This window comes from Schistocerca serialis, chromosome 3 (assembly GCF_023864345.2).
Source record: "Schistocerca serialis cubense isolate TAMUIC-IGC-003099 chromosome 3, iqSchSeri2.2, whole genome shotgun sequence".
NCBI classification, from domain to species: Eukaryota; Metazoa; Arthropoda; class Insecta; order Orthoptera; family Acrididae; genus Schistocerca; species Schistocerca serialis.
This window is the reverse complement of record NC_064640.1, coordinates 290,359,966-290,378,871: the sequence shown is the minus strand read 5'-3', so window position 1 is coordinate 290,378,871 and position 18,906 is coordinate 290,359,966. Positions and strand designations below refer to the sequence as shown.

Here is an 18,906-nt window from a genome sequence, read left to right as displayed (position 1 = left end):
GAGCGCAGTGCAACCCCAAGTCGCCATCGGCACATTCCCATCCTACTCGACGATTGGAGTCCGGACATTTCACAAGATATTAATGGCGCACTACTTCACCATTTGTGTAGAAAGTTCTAAAAGCGCACATAATTAAACAAAATTATTCCTTAGGGTAGCGCAAACCGGCAAATTTATACAAGAGCCGCCCCTGTGCCCTTATAACAAGGGAAGGTCACTGTAGTTGTCGCGGAGAATAAAGCAGAACTGTTTTTTTTTGTTACTGACAAGAAACAAAAACACTAATGTTTTAGATGGTATGCTGCAACGGTATTAACAGGAGAGAAACAGATGGGGGGCGGTAATAGGCTTACTTCTCTACTGAAGCCCTCCATTTACCTATCGTTCTGCAAGCAGCACAGTGGTCACGACATGTCAGATGGGTTTGTGTTTGCTGTAAGAGTAGTTTAGATTATCTGTTTGGTCAGGAAGTGTGTTTACAGAGTTAACGTTTCACCACGGACAATGAGATGCGCCTTAATTGTTAAACTGTTGGTGGAGTACTTGGGAATTGCAGATGAAGTGCATACAGAAGAAGAGCGTGTTATTTATGAACAAATAAAGCAACAGTTGACAGAAGAAGATGCTGTAATAGCAGAGGATACTACACTTCTGTAGATGAAGAGGCGTCAAATTAAGAAAATGGCAGTGCCATGGCTGGGAGTGAGGAAGCAGCAGTTCATCTTATCAGCCATCACCTCCAAGAAAACGAAGTTGCCAGAAGGATATGTGGCTGATGCTTACAAGACATGGACAAAACAGCCAAGAGAAAAAGATGGAAATGTTGATCCTCCCAGTCTGTATCGTCCTGGATTAGCAATTGATACGGCACCGCGCCCGAAAATTACAACAGTATTGGCACAAAAAGGAAAATAAAGACCAAGACTGTATTACAGGACACTGGAAACAGGCTAAAACAACGTCATTCGTCGAACCCAAAAATTCTGCAGGACATGATGAATTTTAAATTACGTGATCATTTCATAGAAAAGAGACAGGCAAGGGCAATAATACATGAGCGCACATTAAGACTGTGGGCATTGCAAGTAAACAAGAGAATTGACCCTCGCAATTCACTGCAGTTCACAACTTCCAACTCGTGAGTAAAGAAATTTAAATGTAAGAATAAGACTGACTGTCGCAAAATAACCCATAAAGTTAGCAAACGGGTGGATGGAGGGGCTGCCGATATTCAGCAAAAAAGGTTCCAATTTGTGAGAAAAATCGGGTGTCCCATTGAGGGAAAACATGTCACCAGATCAAGTAACTAATGCCGACCAATCAAGATTTAATAAAGAGTGATAATCTGGAAGGACTCCCGCAGTGAAGGGAAACAACCACGTCTTCGCTGCGATTAGATCCGTAATAGCAACTACACACTTATTTGATAATACCTTGGATTGTTATGAATGGTACGCTGCTACCCTATTTTAATGTTCTTGTACCGAAGCCTGCCGGCCATGTTCCTGCAAACATGAACATAAATTTACGAACATCAAGCCGTTTGCTCAAAAAATATGCTAATATGATGACGAGGGTTTTAAAAGTAGTCCTAGAACAAATAATGTTGCCAAACATACAAGGAAAAGATAAAGCCCTTATTCTGCTTGGCACCTGGACTGCCGGTAGAGATGACGAACTATACAACTCTACAGTTATTGAAGGCGTTGAATTCATCAAGAAGGTGATTCCAGCGAAGTGTACAAGCATTGTGCAACCTGCCGACGTTTTCTTCTTCCGTCCATACAAAAATGTTGTTAAATGTATCACAGATACGTTTATGGTATCTTCTGACAATGATGTTAACATATGGCATAGAGTCCACTTTTTCCGCATTCAGTCGTTTGTGTATTTTCAATAAAACTTGCATATTTTTCAATGCGGCTGTACCGCAGACAATCCTGGTGTATTTCAATCACCCTTGCAGTACTGCTTCGCAGATGGGATTAACGGTAAAGTATTTCCATGAGAACTGAGTCCAACCTGCTTTCATCAAATGTGCACACTGCGAGAAGTGTTTATGCATTGACCATGCTGTCTTTGTCTCCGATAGTGTAGTGAAGTAAGTAAATTTTGTTATATAGCGTTTCATGTCATATTGTCTCAAATAATCCATTTGTATAGTAAATCATTCATAATTACAATATTCTCATCGTAACTTTGACTACTGATATCTCGTGTTCTAACAGTCCGTAGCAGCTAAAAATTTTATGGTGCCTGTATATTTTGGTGCTCTATTAACTGCACTATGTAAGAATACAAACTGCGTGACAACTTTTGGTGACCTTTTCTTAAAAGTATCAAGGCAGTTGACTAAGGACCGTTGTGATTGGACTGTACGAATACTTCTTACTTAGTCGGTTCTTAAGTTGTTCTTGTGCAATATGCCATAAGATGTGTATTTTATTCAACGGTATCACTGTAATGGAAGTGGATGGAGAATATATTTAAAAATGCAAACCTTTGATTGAGCTGCAAATGTTGCAACTTAACAGCAGAAACTGGGATGATCCTACCTTCTACGGCATTTAGTCAGTTTACTGATTTTGCAGTTCTTTGCTCCCAAAAACTGCCTAGAAACTGATTTTGGCCGGCCACGTGGCCGTGCGGTTCTAGGCGCTGCAGTCAGGAACCGCGCGACTGCTACGGTCGCAGGCTCGAATCCTGCCTCGGGCATGGATGTGTGTGATGTCCTTAGGTTAGTTGGGTTTAAGTAGTTCTAAGTTCTAGGCGACTGATGACCTCAGAAGTCCCATAGTACTCAGAGCCATTTGAAACTGATTTTGGCCAAGTCGAGTAACTTTGGTGAGACAGAAGAACATAACTGTCGGTCCAGAATTGAAGGTTGGACATCTTGGTCAGACATTGTACAATAATCAACCAGGACGTTATGACCACCTACCTAATAGCCGGTATGGCCTCGTTTGGCACGGATAAAAGCGGCGACGTGTCGTGGCTTGGAAGCAGTGAAGTCTTGATAGGCTTGATGGCTGGAACACCCCGTTTCTCTGCGCTAGGCGGTGGCAGTTGTCCGCACGTAGAATAGGTCGGTGTGCGTTTTCTTCTGCTACACGCTGTGGCCCAACGTGCGTTTGCTGCATTAAGAAAAAAATATAGCTCTGGAAATGACTAAAAAAAACCGCATTCCCCCTCATTTACACGCTCACCTAGTCATAATTTTCTGCAGACTTGGTTTCGTAGTCACAATGCGAAGTCAAATATTTACAACGGTGAATGCACACTTTGATTTTATATTGTCAATTTTTATGTTTCAAAATTTTGAAGGTTTGTTGCCGTCATAGTTCTTAAATCAATTGGGAGACACGTGTTTCCCAAATTTTTTCACAAATCTCTATCAAATGCATGCCGCATGCGGGCCGTTCTTCGGTAGGGAATTTCTTGGAAGTTTCGCTAAAATGATGTACTCATTGACATAAACAATTATTACTATTATTGAAATGTTGTATCTATAATCGTAGGCATCTGTGGGGTGTAAAAGTGGTGCTTACTGTGTGTTGTACTTGGGAGAGGAGAGGGTGAAAACTAATACGAATTTTATACCTGAGTCTCTGTGGCTCTCGGCCACATGCTGAGTAATACCTGTTAGTATACGACACTGTAGAGAAAAGAAATGGTAGGTGTATATAATTTATAAGGATACACGAAGCGAAAAGATTCGGCTGTCTCGTAAGTTGAAGTGCAGCCAACGCAAAGAACTATCGGAAATATTAGTGGCGGGTGGCCGGACCATCTGCAGTGAAATGGGTTGGTATTAAAGGAACACTGAACTGGAAGAGCTATCTTCTTAATCTGACGACTACTTCAGAAAGCTCCTCCCTAGTGCTGTAGACAGAACGCCGGCAAGAATCATAATACGTAGGCTCCACTCACAGATTTCAGAAAGGTAAGTAGAAGAAAGGCAGACCCATTTTTATAGCGTTTGTAGATTTTGAAAAAGCTTTTTAACGATTTAGGCTGAAATACAGTCTCTGGAAATCTGAAATATTCGCGGATAAAGAACGGAGTAGTGGCTTATCTATGCAGTTACGACGGTCGAAGGACATCAGAGATTTGACTGATTGACAAAGGAACGAGATAGGTTTGTATCCCATCCCCTATATCATTGTCTCTACCCAAAGGAAATCAATGAGAAATGTGGAAATCTGAATGAAAGTTGAGCGATAAGAAGTAAAAACTTTGAGATTTGACTATTAGAGCCCCCAGGAGGCTCATAATTATCTCGTATGTGCCTTGCGAGCGCGGGGCCCGAAGCTGTTGAAGTACTGCTACTATTGAAGTACTTCCCTGTGCTGCAATCTTATGCACTAACTATATCTTTTCTCAGACGTGTTCTTAAAGACAGATTGCCAGCCGACAACCTAGTTTTTTCGTAGGACATCGATTATGGTATTTCCTACTTTTTTTTTACACCTCTTACTTCGTTTAAATGATGTTCAGTCCTCTCATCTTCCGTCGACGTCCACTGCTTCAAAAATTATTTTACGGAAGTGTGGGGCGTGTGACGAGGGTTACCCAGTACCCCGCGTGGCAGCCAGTCCATGGGAGAGGGGAGGAATCTCAGCGTTGTCAGTTACCCGTCGGGTGGTAGCTCCCTGACTATGTAGGGAATGCACTATTGATGCCGGCGCTGATGCCTCCACGCCCATCCCCAGGAATAGGTGTCTGTCCGTTTGGATGTACCGGGAACTTCGGACAACGGCCGTATAGTCAAGTGGCGATTTCTCTGGCTGGGTGGCGCCCTTGGGAAGAGTAGGCAACGTATCTGGCACTGTGAACAGACCTAGGGTGTCAATCGATGACCACGACCCTATTGCAGTCTCTTTAGACAAACCAAAATTCTTCAGTGTAAATTGTTATGACCGTAGGAACTTCGCTCCTTGGTCATGCTATGGGAGGAAAGTAAAACCAAGCGGCTCGTCGAAAATTATTCCGCACAGTTCTTATTTTGCATTGTTGAGAGATGGCTACTATGGTGACCCGAAGGTGCCATATCCGCCACACTATCGAATTACCAACCGATGTCAATTTTTTTCCACTGGTGTCAGGCAGTGTCCCTGGGGCATAACCTGTCCACTTCACGCCTAACCAGGACACCCTTAACATGATAATTAATGGAACTGCAATAGATATTACTGTAAACTGCCAGAACTGCAACAACTTAAGTCCTCATTTTGCGATTTATGTTGCGCGCCAAGACAGACTGACGACCTATCTCCAACTCTTCAAGGTTACTATACATTGACGGAACCACACTAGTCCCGAGAGAGTATTTGGAGGGATCTGTACATTTGTTCGCACAGATGTCATCCGTGGATGGATTTCCCTCTGTGTCACAGTGGAAGCAATAGCAGTGCGAGTACGAGCAACCCCAGAGATCACCATCTGTAACGTATATTGAACCTCAGACGGGTCACTTTACATACCTTGACATGACCATCTCAATCCAGCAACTCTTCCCCCCTTTTCTTCAACTTGGAGCCTTCATTGTGCACCACCCCACCACTTTCTCTGGTAGGGACCTTTTGATTAAAAGGTTTCTTTGCCGCCGTGATCTGTGTGTTCTCAATGACATTTTTTCTCCCCACATCAGTGCTGCCCATGGCACCTTTTCAGCTGCCGACCTTACGATCTCTTACCCCAATTTCACAGATTCGCTACACCACGATCTTTGTGACAGTGATCATTTTTTGATGATTTTGCCACTTTGTCACTGCGCTATGGACCAATTATAACGTTTGGCTCTTCGAAGAGCAAACTGACAGTAGTATACTTGTGCTATTAGCTCCACTATTAGCGGACGACTTGTGGACATTTGTCAGACCCTCCCTTTTCTCCGTGAAAGTAGTTTTTATCGTCAGATATAACGTTTTAAACTACTTTCGGAGAAGGAATAAGTTGGTTGTGAATGTGGTGTTTCTCGCCATATGCTGGGTGTGGGGGTCCTCAACCCTACCTCGTTTGCCACCTGCCTTGATCATTCCTGTTTTACTCCGTTTTAATTAGTGTTAGATGCAGTTAGCTCCATTTTTTTCTATATCACCCTACTATGTTTTAGGAGTAGCACTTTGATGAATAGTTGGAGCTCTTTCCCTCTTTAACTCTTCGACTATAACGGATCAGGAGTGGGACGGCTGTTGAAGGGAAAACCCCCGTCGCTTGCGGAGCCACGGGGTACACTCGCTTGGCCTCACTGGCCCGATAATTTTTCTCACATTAATTTATTGGCCTCAGTCCTACTGATACACCGGTGTGTTACGTTTTTAGCCTTCTCACTTTTATTGTTACGAATCTCCCGGCTAGTGAGCTTGCTGTAGTCTGTAACTGTCTCCGCCCTTAATCGTGTTAGCGGGATGTCGGATGCTAGTGGGGTTTCTCTCGGCACAGATGAACCGGAGGAGAACACTCCTCTGCTCTGACCTACGAGGGTAATCCCAAAAGTAAGGTCTCCTATTTTTTTTATAAGTACAGAGACCTGTTTATTTCTACAATGGTTTACATTAGTTTACAGCTTGAACATTTAGCTATTTTTCGACATAATCACCATTTCTGTCAATGCATTTTCGTAGACGCTGTGGCAGTTTTTGTATATATCATACCAGCTCGCCGCCATGCTGTTCAGAAAGTTATGAACTTCTTCTTTCACCTCGTCGTCGGAGCTGAATCGCTTTCCGCCCAAATGTTCTTTTAACCTAGGGAACAGGTGATAGTCACTGGGCGCCAAGTCAGGATGGGTAATTATGTTCCACTGAAACTGTTGCAGGAGAGCAACTGTTTGCCGAGCGATGTGTGGGCAAGCGTTGTCATGGAGAATGTCTCAACATTACTCTTCTCGGATTCTGAATTGCCCGTTTGAGTTTTTTCAGAGTCTTACAGTACCTGTCAGCGTTAATTGTGGTCCCAGCGATTCAGCTGCGACGACGAGGTGAAAGAAGAGGTTCATAACTTTCTGAACAGCATGGCGGCGAGCTGGTATGACATGGGTACGTACGCTACCGACCCGACCCAAGCCATATACGTGTACTTCTCCTTAAATTATTTCTCTTTCAGCGCCTCGTTTTTACTGCTCTTACATACTTCCATAACTCGATCAAATTTCCGATTGACATCACTAACTCCAGTTGAACTGCCTTCTGACCGATGGACGAATGATCCCCTTTAACCCCCAACCAACCGATGATCCACCCATGTCGACTAGACAGTAATTCTGTCAGATACGGCAAATGTTTTGGAAGATCAGATGACTGAGTGGATACTGGCGCGAAAAGAGGCTGTAATACTGAAATTAATAAAACGTGAAAAAAAGGTAATGAAGTGTGGTCGAATTAAATCAAGTAATGCTGAGGGAATTAGATTATGAAATAAGACGATAAAAGTGGTAATGCTGAGGGAATTAGATTAAGAAATAAGACGATAAAAGTGGTAGACGAGTTTAGGCAGTAAAGTAACTGACAATGGGAGAAATAAAGAGGATATGAAATGCAGAATGGCAATAAAAAAAAGCGTTTCTGAACTTCGGATATAAATTTTACGTGTTTGGAAATCTTTCTGGAAGTGTATGTGCATTAAAAGCGATCGATAAACAGTACAGAGAATAGGAACTTTGGAAATGGAGGAGGGGAGGGGGGAGAGAGAGAGAGAGAGAGAGAGAGAGAGAGAGAGAGAGAGAGAGAGAGAAACAAAGGTTAAGCGACAGTAAGCGGTCTCAAGTGGTTGTGAGGTGCAGTAGTTGTGCGGATACACTTGGATTTGTGGAGGTCTGCTTCAAACCAGTCGTCAGACTAACGGCTACAACAAATTGGTTCTACTTACGTACAACATAAATTGAGGCGTTTGAAACGTTTCATAGTTGACATGTTGATTTTTACCCTCCATTCGTCTTCGCGGAGCGCATGAACCCGTCAAGTTTTGGCACTTGTTTTTTTATCTTTTCCACATGCTGCTAATATTTTTTGCCCGCTCGTAAACATCAGAGAGTTACTTTTAACTCAAACGAGTTGGCTCGGAAAGCTTTTCCGCAGTCCTGAAAGCTGGTATTCGCTTGGCTGCAGAGAGGATGTGCCCCTGTTAAGTGCGACCTACGCTGGCGCTTTGACTTGGGCTGCGCAAGCGCAGAGCCTACCCCGTCCTGCATTTAATCCACTTCCACCACCACTCAAGAGACCTAGCTGCCGGAATTTACTTCGGAATATTTCGGCGTTGGCTCGTTGGTGTATTGCTGTTGTATATCGTGTTATGTCACAATTTCCTTATCGAAGGGCTTCCTCTCGGACAACAGTTGAAACGTAATCCACGATCGGTACGAACGAATATAATTAATGATGTTACTCCATTGACCTGAATTTTTTGACGAGCTAGAATTGCACAGACTCTTCCATATCAAAGCTGCCAAAATATTTCTGTCTCTAAATATAAGTCCTTACTATAAAGCCGTCATGCGGAGTATTACTGTGTATCAGTATCATAAACTGTCATTTTTTAATGTTCCACTTGCCAGCGGTGTGCTGGCACAAAATAACTAAATGCTTTAAATACCACACGAAATAGTTCTTAATTTCTGATATCCCAAACTAAGCAACTCCAGTATCCGAAATTAGGAATCTTACACAATCCTGTATTTAACAAGGCCGATTCGAACGTGTGGGTTTGTGATCGTAATTTCACGTATACACATTAATATTAAAGCAAAATACATTGCTTAGACATATCACATAAAATATCATAAAACCATACCTTCTGCGTAAAAACTTAGCTCAGGAAACACCACAAAAAAAACTCGGAACTGAACAAAACACTCTTGACGTTTCCAACTCCACTAGATGTCAAAGTACCAATTAATTACTCCCAGCATACTATCCTACCGTTACTAGAAGCTAATTGAAATAATTTCCAGTATAGAGCAGCAGCTTATTATATGAGAAATCCCCCTATTCGAAATTGGGGAAACTATCCGACATACGACTCCCTTATCTTGTCATGTAAAGACCTATTCTTAAAAATCCCATAAGCGCACTTTCCCAGAGGAGTTAAGAAACCTTTCCTCTCACACAGACATTGCTTGTTGATTAGGAAAACTGTCAAAGTATTGAATTCGATCTTGTATAGATACTAATGGAAAAATTTTTGATGGCATCCGGAGTGGGGAAACATTGATCAGAAGAATCGATGAGAAAAGCTGTTAATTCAGTATAGGAAAAGCAAATGGGCTTCCTAAAAGCATCCAAGTATTTTAACGTCCCACGGTCTACACTAGAAAATTACGTAAACCATGAGAGCAGACACACATTTTCTTTGATAAAGACAAAGATTGGCGGGATGTGTGCTCTGGGAGATAAATTAGAAGGCGAACTAGTTTCCTGCTGCAACATTATGGATGAGCGTTACTATAGGCTCAGAATGAAGGATTTGAGGCAGCTAGCTTTTCAGTTGGCGGTTGCTAACGACCTTGATCATCCTTTTTATCTTGAAAAGGGCCTTGCCGTCAAAAATGGCTCCGGAACTTCATTAGAAGTCACCCAGAATTAGCTTATCGAACTCCGAAGTAGGTCTCCTTTGGACACGACGGCTTTCTTCAAGAAACACAACTTTCTTCAACCACCAGTGCAGCTGCAATCCTTGCATCTTTCGTCCAGCCACAGAGTCCCGTGTAAGAACCAGAAGCTCCACCAACCTCTGATAACTCTTCACCAAATCGAACTCCAAATTTGTTTCTCTCTCGAAATCAGCTGTGCCCAGAAGTTCAAATCCCAACAGAGGAGGTAAAACTGGTGTTGTGAAGACTTCTCGTTATAAATTGCAAATTCAAGCGTCCTTGGAGAGGTCTGAAGAAAGAATGAAGCTGAACATCTACTCTACATGTTCCAAAGACAGAATTTTAAAGAAAAGATATCCAATGGAGAAACTATCTTCTCAATCTTCCGGAAAAAAGAAAAAGTAATGCGGACTCCGATGACTCTTCCTCCGAACCAGTCTTATTAACGACAGATGACGAAGATAGTGGAGATAAGGAGTGCCGCTACTGCCATTAGAGGCCCACGACAGTAGCCTCTGGGTACCCCAGAGCAAGGATGCGGTCTCCAAAATGCTCCTCCAGGACTCAAACTCTCCTTCTTCGATAAGGTAGAGTTCCGTCTTGCGCGAACCACATCTTGTCAGAATCAGGGTCACTTTGGGTAATGGGGATGAACTCATCTTCCAAAACATACGCGTACCGTTTGGTAGTCACCATGCCATGTCGCACCGATTATTTCGTGACTGGACATTGCACGCCACACAGTCAAACGTTGTGGCCGGCCGGGGTGACCGTGCGGTTCTAGGCGCTACAGTCTGGAACCGAGCGACCGCTACGGTCGCAGGTTCGAATCCTGCCTCGGGCATGGATATGTGTGATGTCCTTAGGTTAGTTAGGTTTAATTAGTTCTAAGTTCTAGGCGACTGATGACCTCAGAAGTTAAGTCCCATAGCGCTCAGAGCCATTTCGAACCCTCCCCCTATGCGGCTCAATGTGTGGTCCTATAATGTCAATGTCAACTCTTAAGCAGAAAAGTTTGACGACCACTGATCTGGAAGGTCTCATTCATGCACGACAGAAAGTTTGATATGATAAATCATCGAGTAAAGCAGAAGTGATTTCTGGCGTCCCCCAAGGTAGTGTTGTTATAGGCCCTTTGCTGTTCCTTTTCTATATAAACGATTTGGGAGACAAACTGACTAGCTGTCTTAGGTTGTTTGCAGATGACTCTGTCGTTTATCGATTAGTAAAGTCATCAGAAGACGAACAAATTGTAAAACGATTTAGAAAAGGTATCTGTATAGTGCGAAAACTGACAATTAACCCTAAATAACGGAAAGTGTGAGGTTATCCGCATGAGTGCTATAAAGAATCTGTTAAACTTCGGTTACACGATAAACCAGTCAAATTTAAAGGCTGTAAATTCAACTAAACACTAGGAATTACAGTTACTTAAATTGGAAAGAACACACAGAAAATTGTGTGGGCAAGGCTAACGAAAGACACTGTCTTATTGGCAGGACACTTAGAAAATGTAACAGACCTACTAAGGAGACTGCCGACACTGCGCTTGTCCGTCCTCTTTTAGAACACTGCTGCGAGGTGTGGGATCCTTATCAGATAGGACTGACGGAGTACATCGAGAAACTTCAAAGAGGGACAGCACGTTTTGTATTATCGCGAAATAGGGGAGAGAGAGTCACAGAAATGATACGGGATTTGGGCTGGACGTAATTAAAACAAAGGCGTTTTTCGTTGCGGCGAAATCTTCTCACGAAATTCCAATCACCAACTTTCTACTTCGAATGCGAAAATATTTTGTTGACACCGACCTACATAGGGAGAAATGATCATCATAATAAAATGAGGGAAATCAGAGCTCGCACGGAAAGACATAGGTGTTCGTTTTTTCCGTGCGCTATACGAGACTGGAATAATAAAGAAATGTCATTTGCGGAGTATCGATGTAGATAAAGACGCAGATTATTTATAGTGTTATGTCACGATGATAGTATTAATTCCAACTCCCACATCTCACGAGGGTTACGAATTTGTCGTACTTTTTTGTAAAGTCTTTTACGGGAAAGTTTTATTTCGTCCGTCCACATTACGTTGGACTGTGTTTACAGCCTTCTGTACCTCATAAACGAATAGAGAGAACTGAGTTTCGTATGGTGTTCGCTTGCTGAATTTGTGTTGTTTCTTGCAGAGAACTTGTTATGTCTCCGAAACAGTCATACGCGAGCAATTGAGCGATTTGATAAAGGTTAGTAGTTTTGTGCATGTCCTCTTTCCTTCTCAGAGGGACCAGTTTTTAGAGTAATCGGTATGCAAAATGTAATGGGTACCACATCAGGTACTGTGAATTTCCATGTGCCGAAGGAATTTGGCAGCTTTTATATTCGGCTGTCACAAATCTAATGATTGTGATTTTTATACGAGTGCAACGATAGGAAGGAGAAACTCTTGTGTGAACTTCTCCGTCAAACACTTACTTGATGATGTGCGTTATCTGAGAGGTATCATTGATTCATTACTAATTACTGAATTGTAAGGTTATTATCTCGAAAAAATTAAGTGTAATAATTCATAATTTGGTAGAATTATTTTCTTCTGGTTCATTCAACTATCGATCGGCCACCTTTTCCTCCCGTGCATGGTGTTACAAAGTACGATGTCGTCCGTTCTGTACTCCTGTCATTAATGCTGGTCTGAAAATCTGGTTACTTCTGCTGCTCCGCTGTGATCTCGTGACTGAGTGGACTCCGTTCAACATCTCCCATCAAGGAAAACTCTTCGTACGTTACTGGTGATCAGATCAGAATCTTCGGTGTAAGGTCATAATTATAAAAATTCCGGCAGTCTTTTGCTGTTAGATTTGCGATCAATATTTTGTTCAGACCAATAACTTCAAAATTTTCTAGCAGATAAACTCGAGCTAATTGATTTTTACGATACTGTTGCATTAGTGTGTCTTAGAATCCTAGATAAACTCTGTGGCACTGAAGGATGCTCTCTCCATAAACATTTCGTTGAAGCAATAGCGTGATTAATAAGGTTTCTTTACGGAATTTATAATAATTTCCGAAACACGTATCATCAGAGTTGTGTTGACTGTAGCCACATTCCAAAGTAATACTCTCCGTCGGAAATATTTCCAGGAGTGCTTTAAGCATTTTTTTCGTTTCCTCTAGACATTTCTTAGTCGCGCGCTAGAAAGCAACCGCCGATGAGTCAACAGTAGTCCGGTATGTGTCTGCAGAATCAATTGCCTACATTGAGTCATCTTTTATTTTTCCCGTTTCTGTGAACTCGTCACACTGAGACAGACGTCTGGCGTGCACAAGAAAGGAAAAGATGCTGGAGAGGACGGCTTTATATGGGAGTCACTGAAAAACAGACGTACAAGTAAGTGGCTGCGCAAGATCAGTTGAACTCTTCGACTTTAGAATCGCAAGAACGTGCATCAGCAGACGAAAAATAACGTAAATAACAGCACTGTGACAAGAAGAAACAATTCCAATCAACAAATTTGTATCCTTTTCCTGACTGGCTGGTGTACGTTTAAAATATTGACTTCCTGGTCACGATTACATCTTGTGTTCTCCATTACGGAGTGGTTAGTGTCATGACACACATGGATTTCAACTGAAAAGTTCACTGGAGCATTTACAATTATCTTTCAACTGATTTTATCCAGATACGCCGTTATCAAGGAAAAGAGGTCAGTTGAGCTTTTTCCATCTTGAATCGTTATACGTATTCTTAAAAAAGCGGCGTAACATAGGACTCCAAATTTAGTAAAGAGTACAGCACCAGGTATTTTGTGTCGTACGCCTCTAGATCTATTTTGTAACATGTGGTCAGGGTCATTTCTTAAAGTATCGTCTGAATAATAACATTAAAATTTTACAATTTTCCTAGTCGCTTCAGCCAGTCTTGACTAAAGTTTGAATTTTCGCATTCTGTCTTAGTTCGAGAACATAAACAGGAGTGGAATATTTAAAACCGTCGTTCATGCCCCTGGTGCGATCGTTTTTTACGAGGTTACCTCATAGAGCTGGATACTGGTAGTATTCGCATATACACATTCCTATCTGACATTGATTCCATCCGGAAATGTTGTCATTCCCGGTAAGACGTCTCACCAAGACGGCATTGGTCGCGTATGTATTTCTTGCTACTTAAGATAAAATTCAACTTTTACAGTATTCTTCCACGAGTTCTACCTCTTTACGCAGAAGTTTTTTGAAAGTGGATATTCGATTGGGTGAAGGCTTAGAGTATATTATAGTGTGTGTTAAATATTTTCAAGGAAGGACTTCAGAAGTAATTTCGTTGAGTGATCCCCGTCAGGATGATGGACGAAAGTAGAGAGGAAGACACAGAGAACACCTAAACTACTTACGAGTGCTCGGAAGTTTTGATACTATCATTCATTTTCTTAGGCGACACGTGTTTCTTGTAGCGTTATAGCGGTTTGAAAGTTTATTCTGAGAAGTATATAAGATAGTTTTCAAGATTTTTCCAGCTGTACATGTACAAATGACGAAGCCCTCGAAAGTCGGCTGAATCAGCCGAAGCTATATTTAACTGCCCTCAGAATACACTGCCCTCATAATTTTCTGCACGGCATGAAGATACTCTCGGGCAGGTCATGACCTCGGGGTATTGATGAACCAAGTATGCGTATAGAATGTGCGTAAATATTGCAAAATAGTCCAGGTGGTCATACAACAGTGTGACAGTTCAAAATGAAATATGTACGAACCCGACGAGACAGATTGTGTTACGATAAATAATACCTAACTGCCCACAGAAGACTAAGGTTTCATAAAGGCATAAAAGTGAATCCGACGTAGACAGCCGTCGTTCATACCACAACTGAATGTGTAGTAGTAGTAGTAGTAGTAGTAGTAGTAGTAGTAGTATATTCTTCGGATTTCGTTGAAACCAGAGAATCGTCAGCCGTCAACCACTCACAATGAACAGGCAATTTATTTTAGATTAAAACTGGTGAAAGCTCACCCACCAGTGTCACGATGGCTTGAAAAAGTCAGGCGATTGCCTAACAAAGTTCATCAAGCTGTTGGACGCACAGAAACAATAAACCCACCAATCTAGTAATAAATTCAACCGACTGTTTTTCTATGTTCCTTCAAAACACGTAAATCATAGTAGGCGATAATAGTCTTGGCGTAGTTACGACGAGTAAATTGTCAAGTTAAATGATACTGTATAATCTATTCGGGTACGCATCCGTCTCAATGAAAATCACATATGAAGTTGAAATTAAATCATACATTTTGTTGTTAACTCTTGGTGCCAGCTAACAAGCTCCGCGTGACATTTTTCTGCCTGTAATATTAGCTCAATTGCGTCAGGCTAAAGAACTGTATGGTTTCGTCCCCTTTAAGCCAGGAGCGTTGTATTTCGATGGTGCTGCTGTGCAGCCGCGGCACAACGGCCGTTAGATTTCTAGGGAAGGATCGCTAACGAACGTGTGGAGAGGCTCTGCAAAGCGCAGTGACCGTGCTACCGTTAATTAAAGTTCGCTGCCCGTGTATTTCCTGCTAATGCATACCAGAAGCGGTGTAATGTTATGTCTATGCGTCTGGTATGGCATTCTGTGCTTAGCGTGCTTTGTCGTTACTCATTGTAGTGATAACTAAACATGGACGTACTGTTAGAAATGGGAATAAGGGATGGAATCAGCCCTCACTTTGTTAAAATAACCTGTTTCGTCATATAATTGTTTGTTACTTCCGCTAGACACAATCGCGGTAACACGCATTTAATCGTGAAAGATTTCAACCATATAGTGACCGTCTTCAGATACCATAAGTCTTTAGCAGCAAATGGTTTCTGAAGGCATCCAATACATGGCCGAAACTGACCACGATTAAAAGCGTATTACTGTGGTCGTGTCTCAAAAAAAGAGGAAAGTATAATTTTCACTGACCTCATTTTCTTTCCAGCCACATGCTCAACATACGGCTGGAGCAATTCAGGGAAGCGTTAGAAGGGCAGACTCGTCAACCCAGGACTTGAGCCCCCAATATTCTTAACTTTTAGTTTCTGAGTGTCATTTGAGCTGAATGGGAGTGCATCAGCTTTCATTTCAATGATTCGGTGTAAATACCTTGAAAGACCATGTTACTGAAGTCCTCTGCCCATGGGCCGGCCGGAGTGGCCGTGCGGTTCTAGGCGCTACAGTCTGGAGCCGAGCGACCGCTACGGTCGCAGGTTCGAATCCTGCCTCGGGCATGGATGTGTGTGATGTCCTTAGGTTAGTTAGGTTTAATTATGTCTAAGTTCTAGGCGACTGATGACCTCAGAAGTAAAGTCGCATAGTGCTCAGAGCCATTTGAACCATTTTCCTCTGCCCATAATAGAGAAAGTTCGAAAGTGAAACGCAAACATTGCTTTTTTTCACTAATACTTGCCTATTACTAACCGGATTTCATTTTACTAGGTCATCCTCTGTGACAACGAACGTTAGTGAACCATAACGCATTTTTTTTTCTTTGTGGCGGTCTTTATTGTGAACAAGTGTGTACTGAAGTGTCAGTGCAACTCGAAGTCTGATAATTCACCGATGATCACGTTCGGAAAGGATTTAGAGCCGGTACTTAACCGGAAATTGAGCACATGACAGCGGAAGAGAGATCCAACCTCTTGTGGAACAATAACATCGACAACGACTACAAAGTCCAGTTTTGCTTTCGGTGGTGTATGGGATATTACTGAAGCATTAAATGTGAAGTGTAGCAAATTGCTGAACAAACAAGCGTTGTTTCCTGAAAGTTGCCAGTTTAATGACTTCGTTTTGTGATTCCGTTTAACACACACTCGTCTACGGAGTCATTTTCAGGCAAAATAAGTGAAGTATATCGAATGGAAGGCGGTAGTGTAACTGGAAAAATACACTGGTGTGCAAAAGTTAATAAACAAAGTTATTTCGCATGATGCGTCACTGCGATGTAAAAAAACCTCCATGAAACCTAGACCGTACAAAGTAAGAAATGTTTCAGTATAGTACAGGAGGTAACTGAAAGAAACACTCAAGGAGACGAACAGGAATGCCACTTTCATTCAAAAACAATAATTGCACTGAATTAACCGCGATTTATGATGGTCCCTTGGGCGCTGCAGACGGTAGGAAATGGTTCTTGATACATCTACATCTTTACTCTGAAAGCCACTGCAAAGTGCATGGCAGAAGGTGCGTCCCATTGTATCCGTTACTAGTCTCTTTCCCCGTTCCATCCACATATGGAGCGCAGGAAGAATGACTTTTTAAATGCCTCTGTGCGTGCTGTAATTAATCTAATCTCTTCCTACAATTCCTACGAGACCGATATGCAGGGGTTTGTAGTATATTCCTAGAGTCATCATTTAAAGCCGGTTTTTAAAATTTTGTAAGTAGTCTTTCACGGGATAGGTTGCGTCATACTTAGTGTCTGCCAGTTCATTTTCTTCAACATCTCAATGACGTTCTCCCATGTGTCACACTTGTGACCATTCGTGTGCTGCCTTTCTCCTCATACGTTCATCCCCTGTTAGCCCTGCTAGGTACGGGTGCCACACACTTGAGCAATATTCTAGTATGGACCGCACAAGTGATTTGTAAGCAATCTTCTTTGTAGACCGATTCAATTTCCCTTGTATTGTACCAGTACACTGACGTTGCAGTCTGCTTTACCCACGACTGACCTTTGTGAGCATTCCATTTCATATCCCTACAAAGTGTTACGCCAGTGTCATATTTGTATGCATTGGCTGATGGCAACTGTGATTTAATGATAGTACAGTCATACGATACACATTTTTTTTCGTCTTGAGAAGTGCACAGTCTCACATTTTTGAACGTTTAAAGTTGCCAATCTTTGCATCATTTTGGACTCTTATCCAAATCTGACTGGATGTTTATGCAACCTGTTTCTTTGTAGTTTAATTTTCGAATAACCATAATTTTCGAAAAGTATGAGGTTACTATTAATATCTTCCGCAAGGTCATTAATATATAACATGAACAATAAGGGTCTCAACACAGTTCCGCGGGACACACCAAAAGTTATGACTCTCCATCCAACATAAACTGCTGCGTCCTCCCTACCAAAAAATCCGCAGTCTAGTGACAAATTTTGCTTGATATCCCATACGATCGTAATTTTGATAATAAGCGTAGAAGTGGTACTGAGTCACACTTTTCGGAAGTCCAGAAATACTGCATCTACTTGACTCCCTTGATCCAAAGCTTTCAGTATGTCATGTGTGAAAAGTGCGAATTGAGTTTCGCATGCACGATGTTTTCGAAATCCATGCTGGTTGGCATGGAGGTTGTCATTCTGTTCGACATACCTCATTGTGTTTGAACTCGGAATATATTCTAAGATTCTACGACAAATCGATATCATGGATATTGGGACGGTAGTGTTGGGGATCACTTCTGCTTCCTTTCTTGTAGATACGTTTGACCTGTGCTTTCTTCCAACTACTTGACACGATTTTTTGTTCGAGGGATCTACGATAGATTATAGTTAAGAGAGGGATATCTTGGCCAGAAATTAATTATAGAAACTTAATGTTGTGTGTGACCACCACGGACGGCAATGCCTGCTCTACTACGTGCTGCCATGCTGTGCACAAGTTTGGTAAGGAGTTGTGGTGGGACGTTTTATTCCTCCAACAGCGCGCTTGGCAACGGCTGGATGGTCGTTTATGCTTTTGGATCTCTTGTCATATGTCTCCCCAACGCGTGCAACACGTTTTCGATAGGACTTACGTCGGGGGAGGGACCAGACCAGTCCATTCGCCGGATATCGTCTTGTTCCAGGAGCTGATCCAACTGCGCAATTCACTGCGGCAGCGAGTTCTCATTCTTAAAAATGAAGCCAAAGGTCCGATTGCACCGCTGAAAAGACACACATGGGGAAGGAGTACAGTGTCACAATAACGTTGACCCGTGAGTGCTCCGTTTTCAAAGATTTGGAGGTAAGTACGAAGCAACACTATGCCTCTGCACACCATAACACTTAAACCATAAAAAATATTGTGTTCGACAATGTTCCTGGGGGCGTCACGTACCCTCATATGGCGAGAGTTGTGGACACCCATAGAACTAACAGGAGGTTTTGAATGTACCCAAAGAAGGGCAGCACGAATGATCACAGGGATGTGTAAAACACTGGAGAGCGTCACGGATATCGTGAAAAACATGAGCGCGTTGATGCTCGAAAACAGACGTAATATATCCCGTGACAGCCAATACACGAAGTATCAGGAATATACGCCGTACATATTAATCCCATTTTATCAGACTTTTACACGAATAA

The 18,906-nt window shown here is 42.2% G+C and overlaps 1 protein-coding gene across 8 annotated transcripts in view; it reads left to right on the top strand.

Moving 5' to 3' along the window:
• Nucleotides 1-18,906, top strand: part of LOC126470071 (F-box/LRR-repeat protein 2) — a 269,884-nt gene that overhangs the window by 21,374 nt on the left and 229,604 nt on the right. For 3 of the 8 annotated variants that reach the window (XM_050097579.1, XM_050097581.1, XM_050097584.1), the window contains exon 2: nt 18,408-18,565. The exons of the other annotated variants lie outside the window; for them this stretch is intronic. In XM_050097579.1, the coding sequence (XP_049953536.1) occupies nt 18,500-18,565 (66 nt within the window). In that variant the 5' untranslated portion in view covers nt 18,408-18,499. The remainder of the gene's footprint in view (nt 1-18,407; nt 18,566-18,906) is intronic. 8 annotated transcript variants of the gene reach the window in all.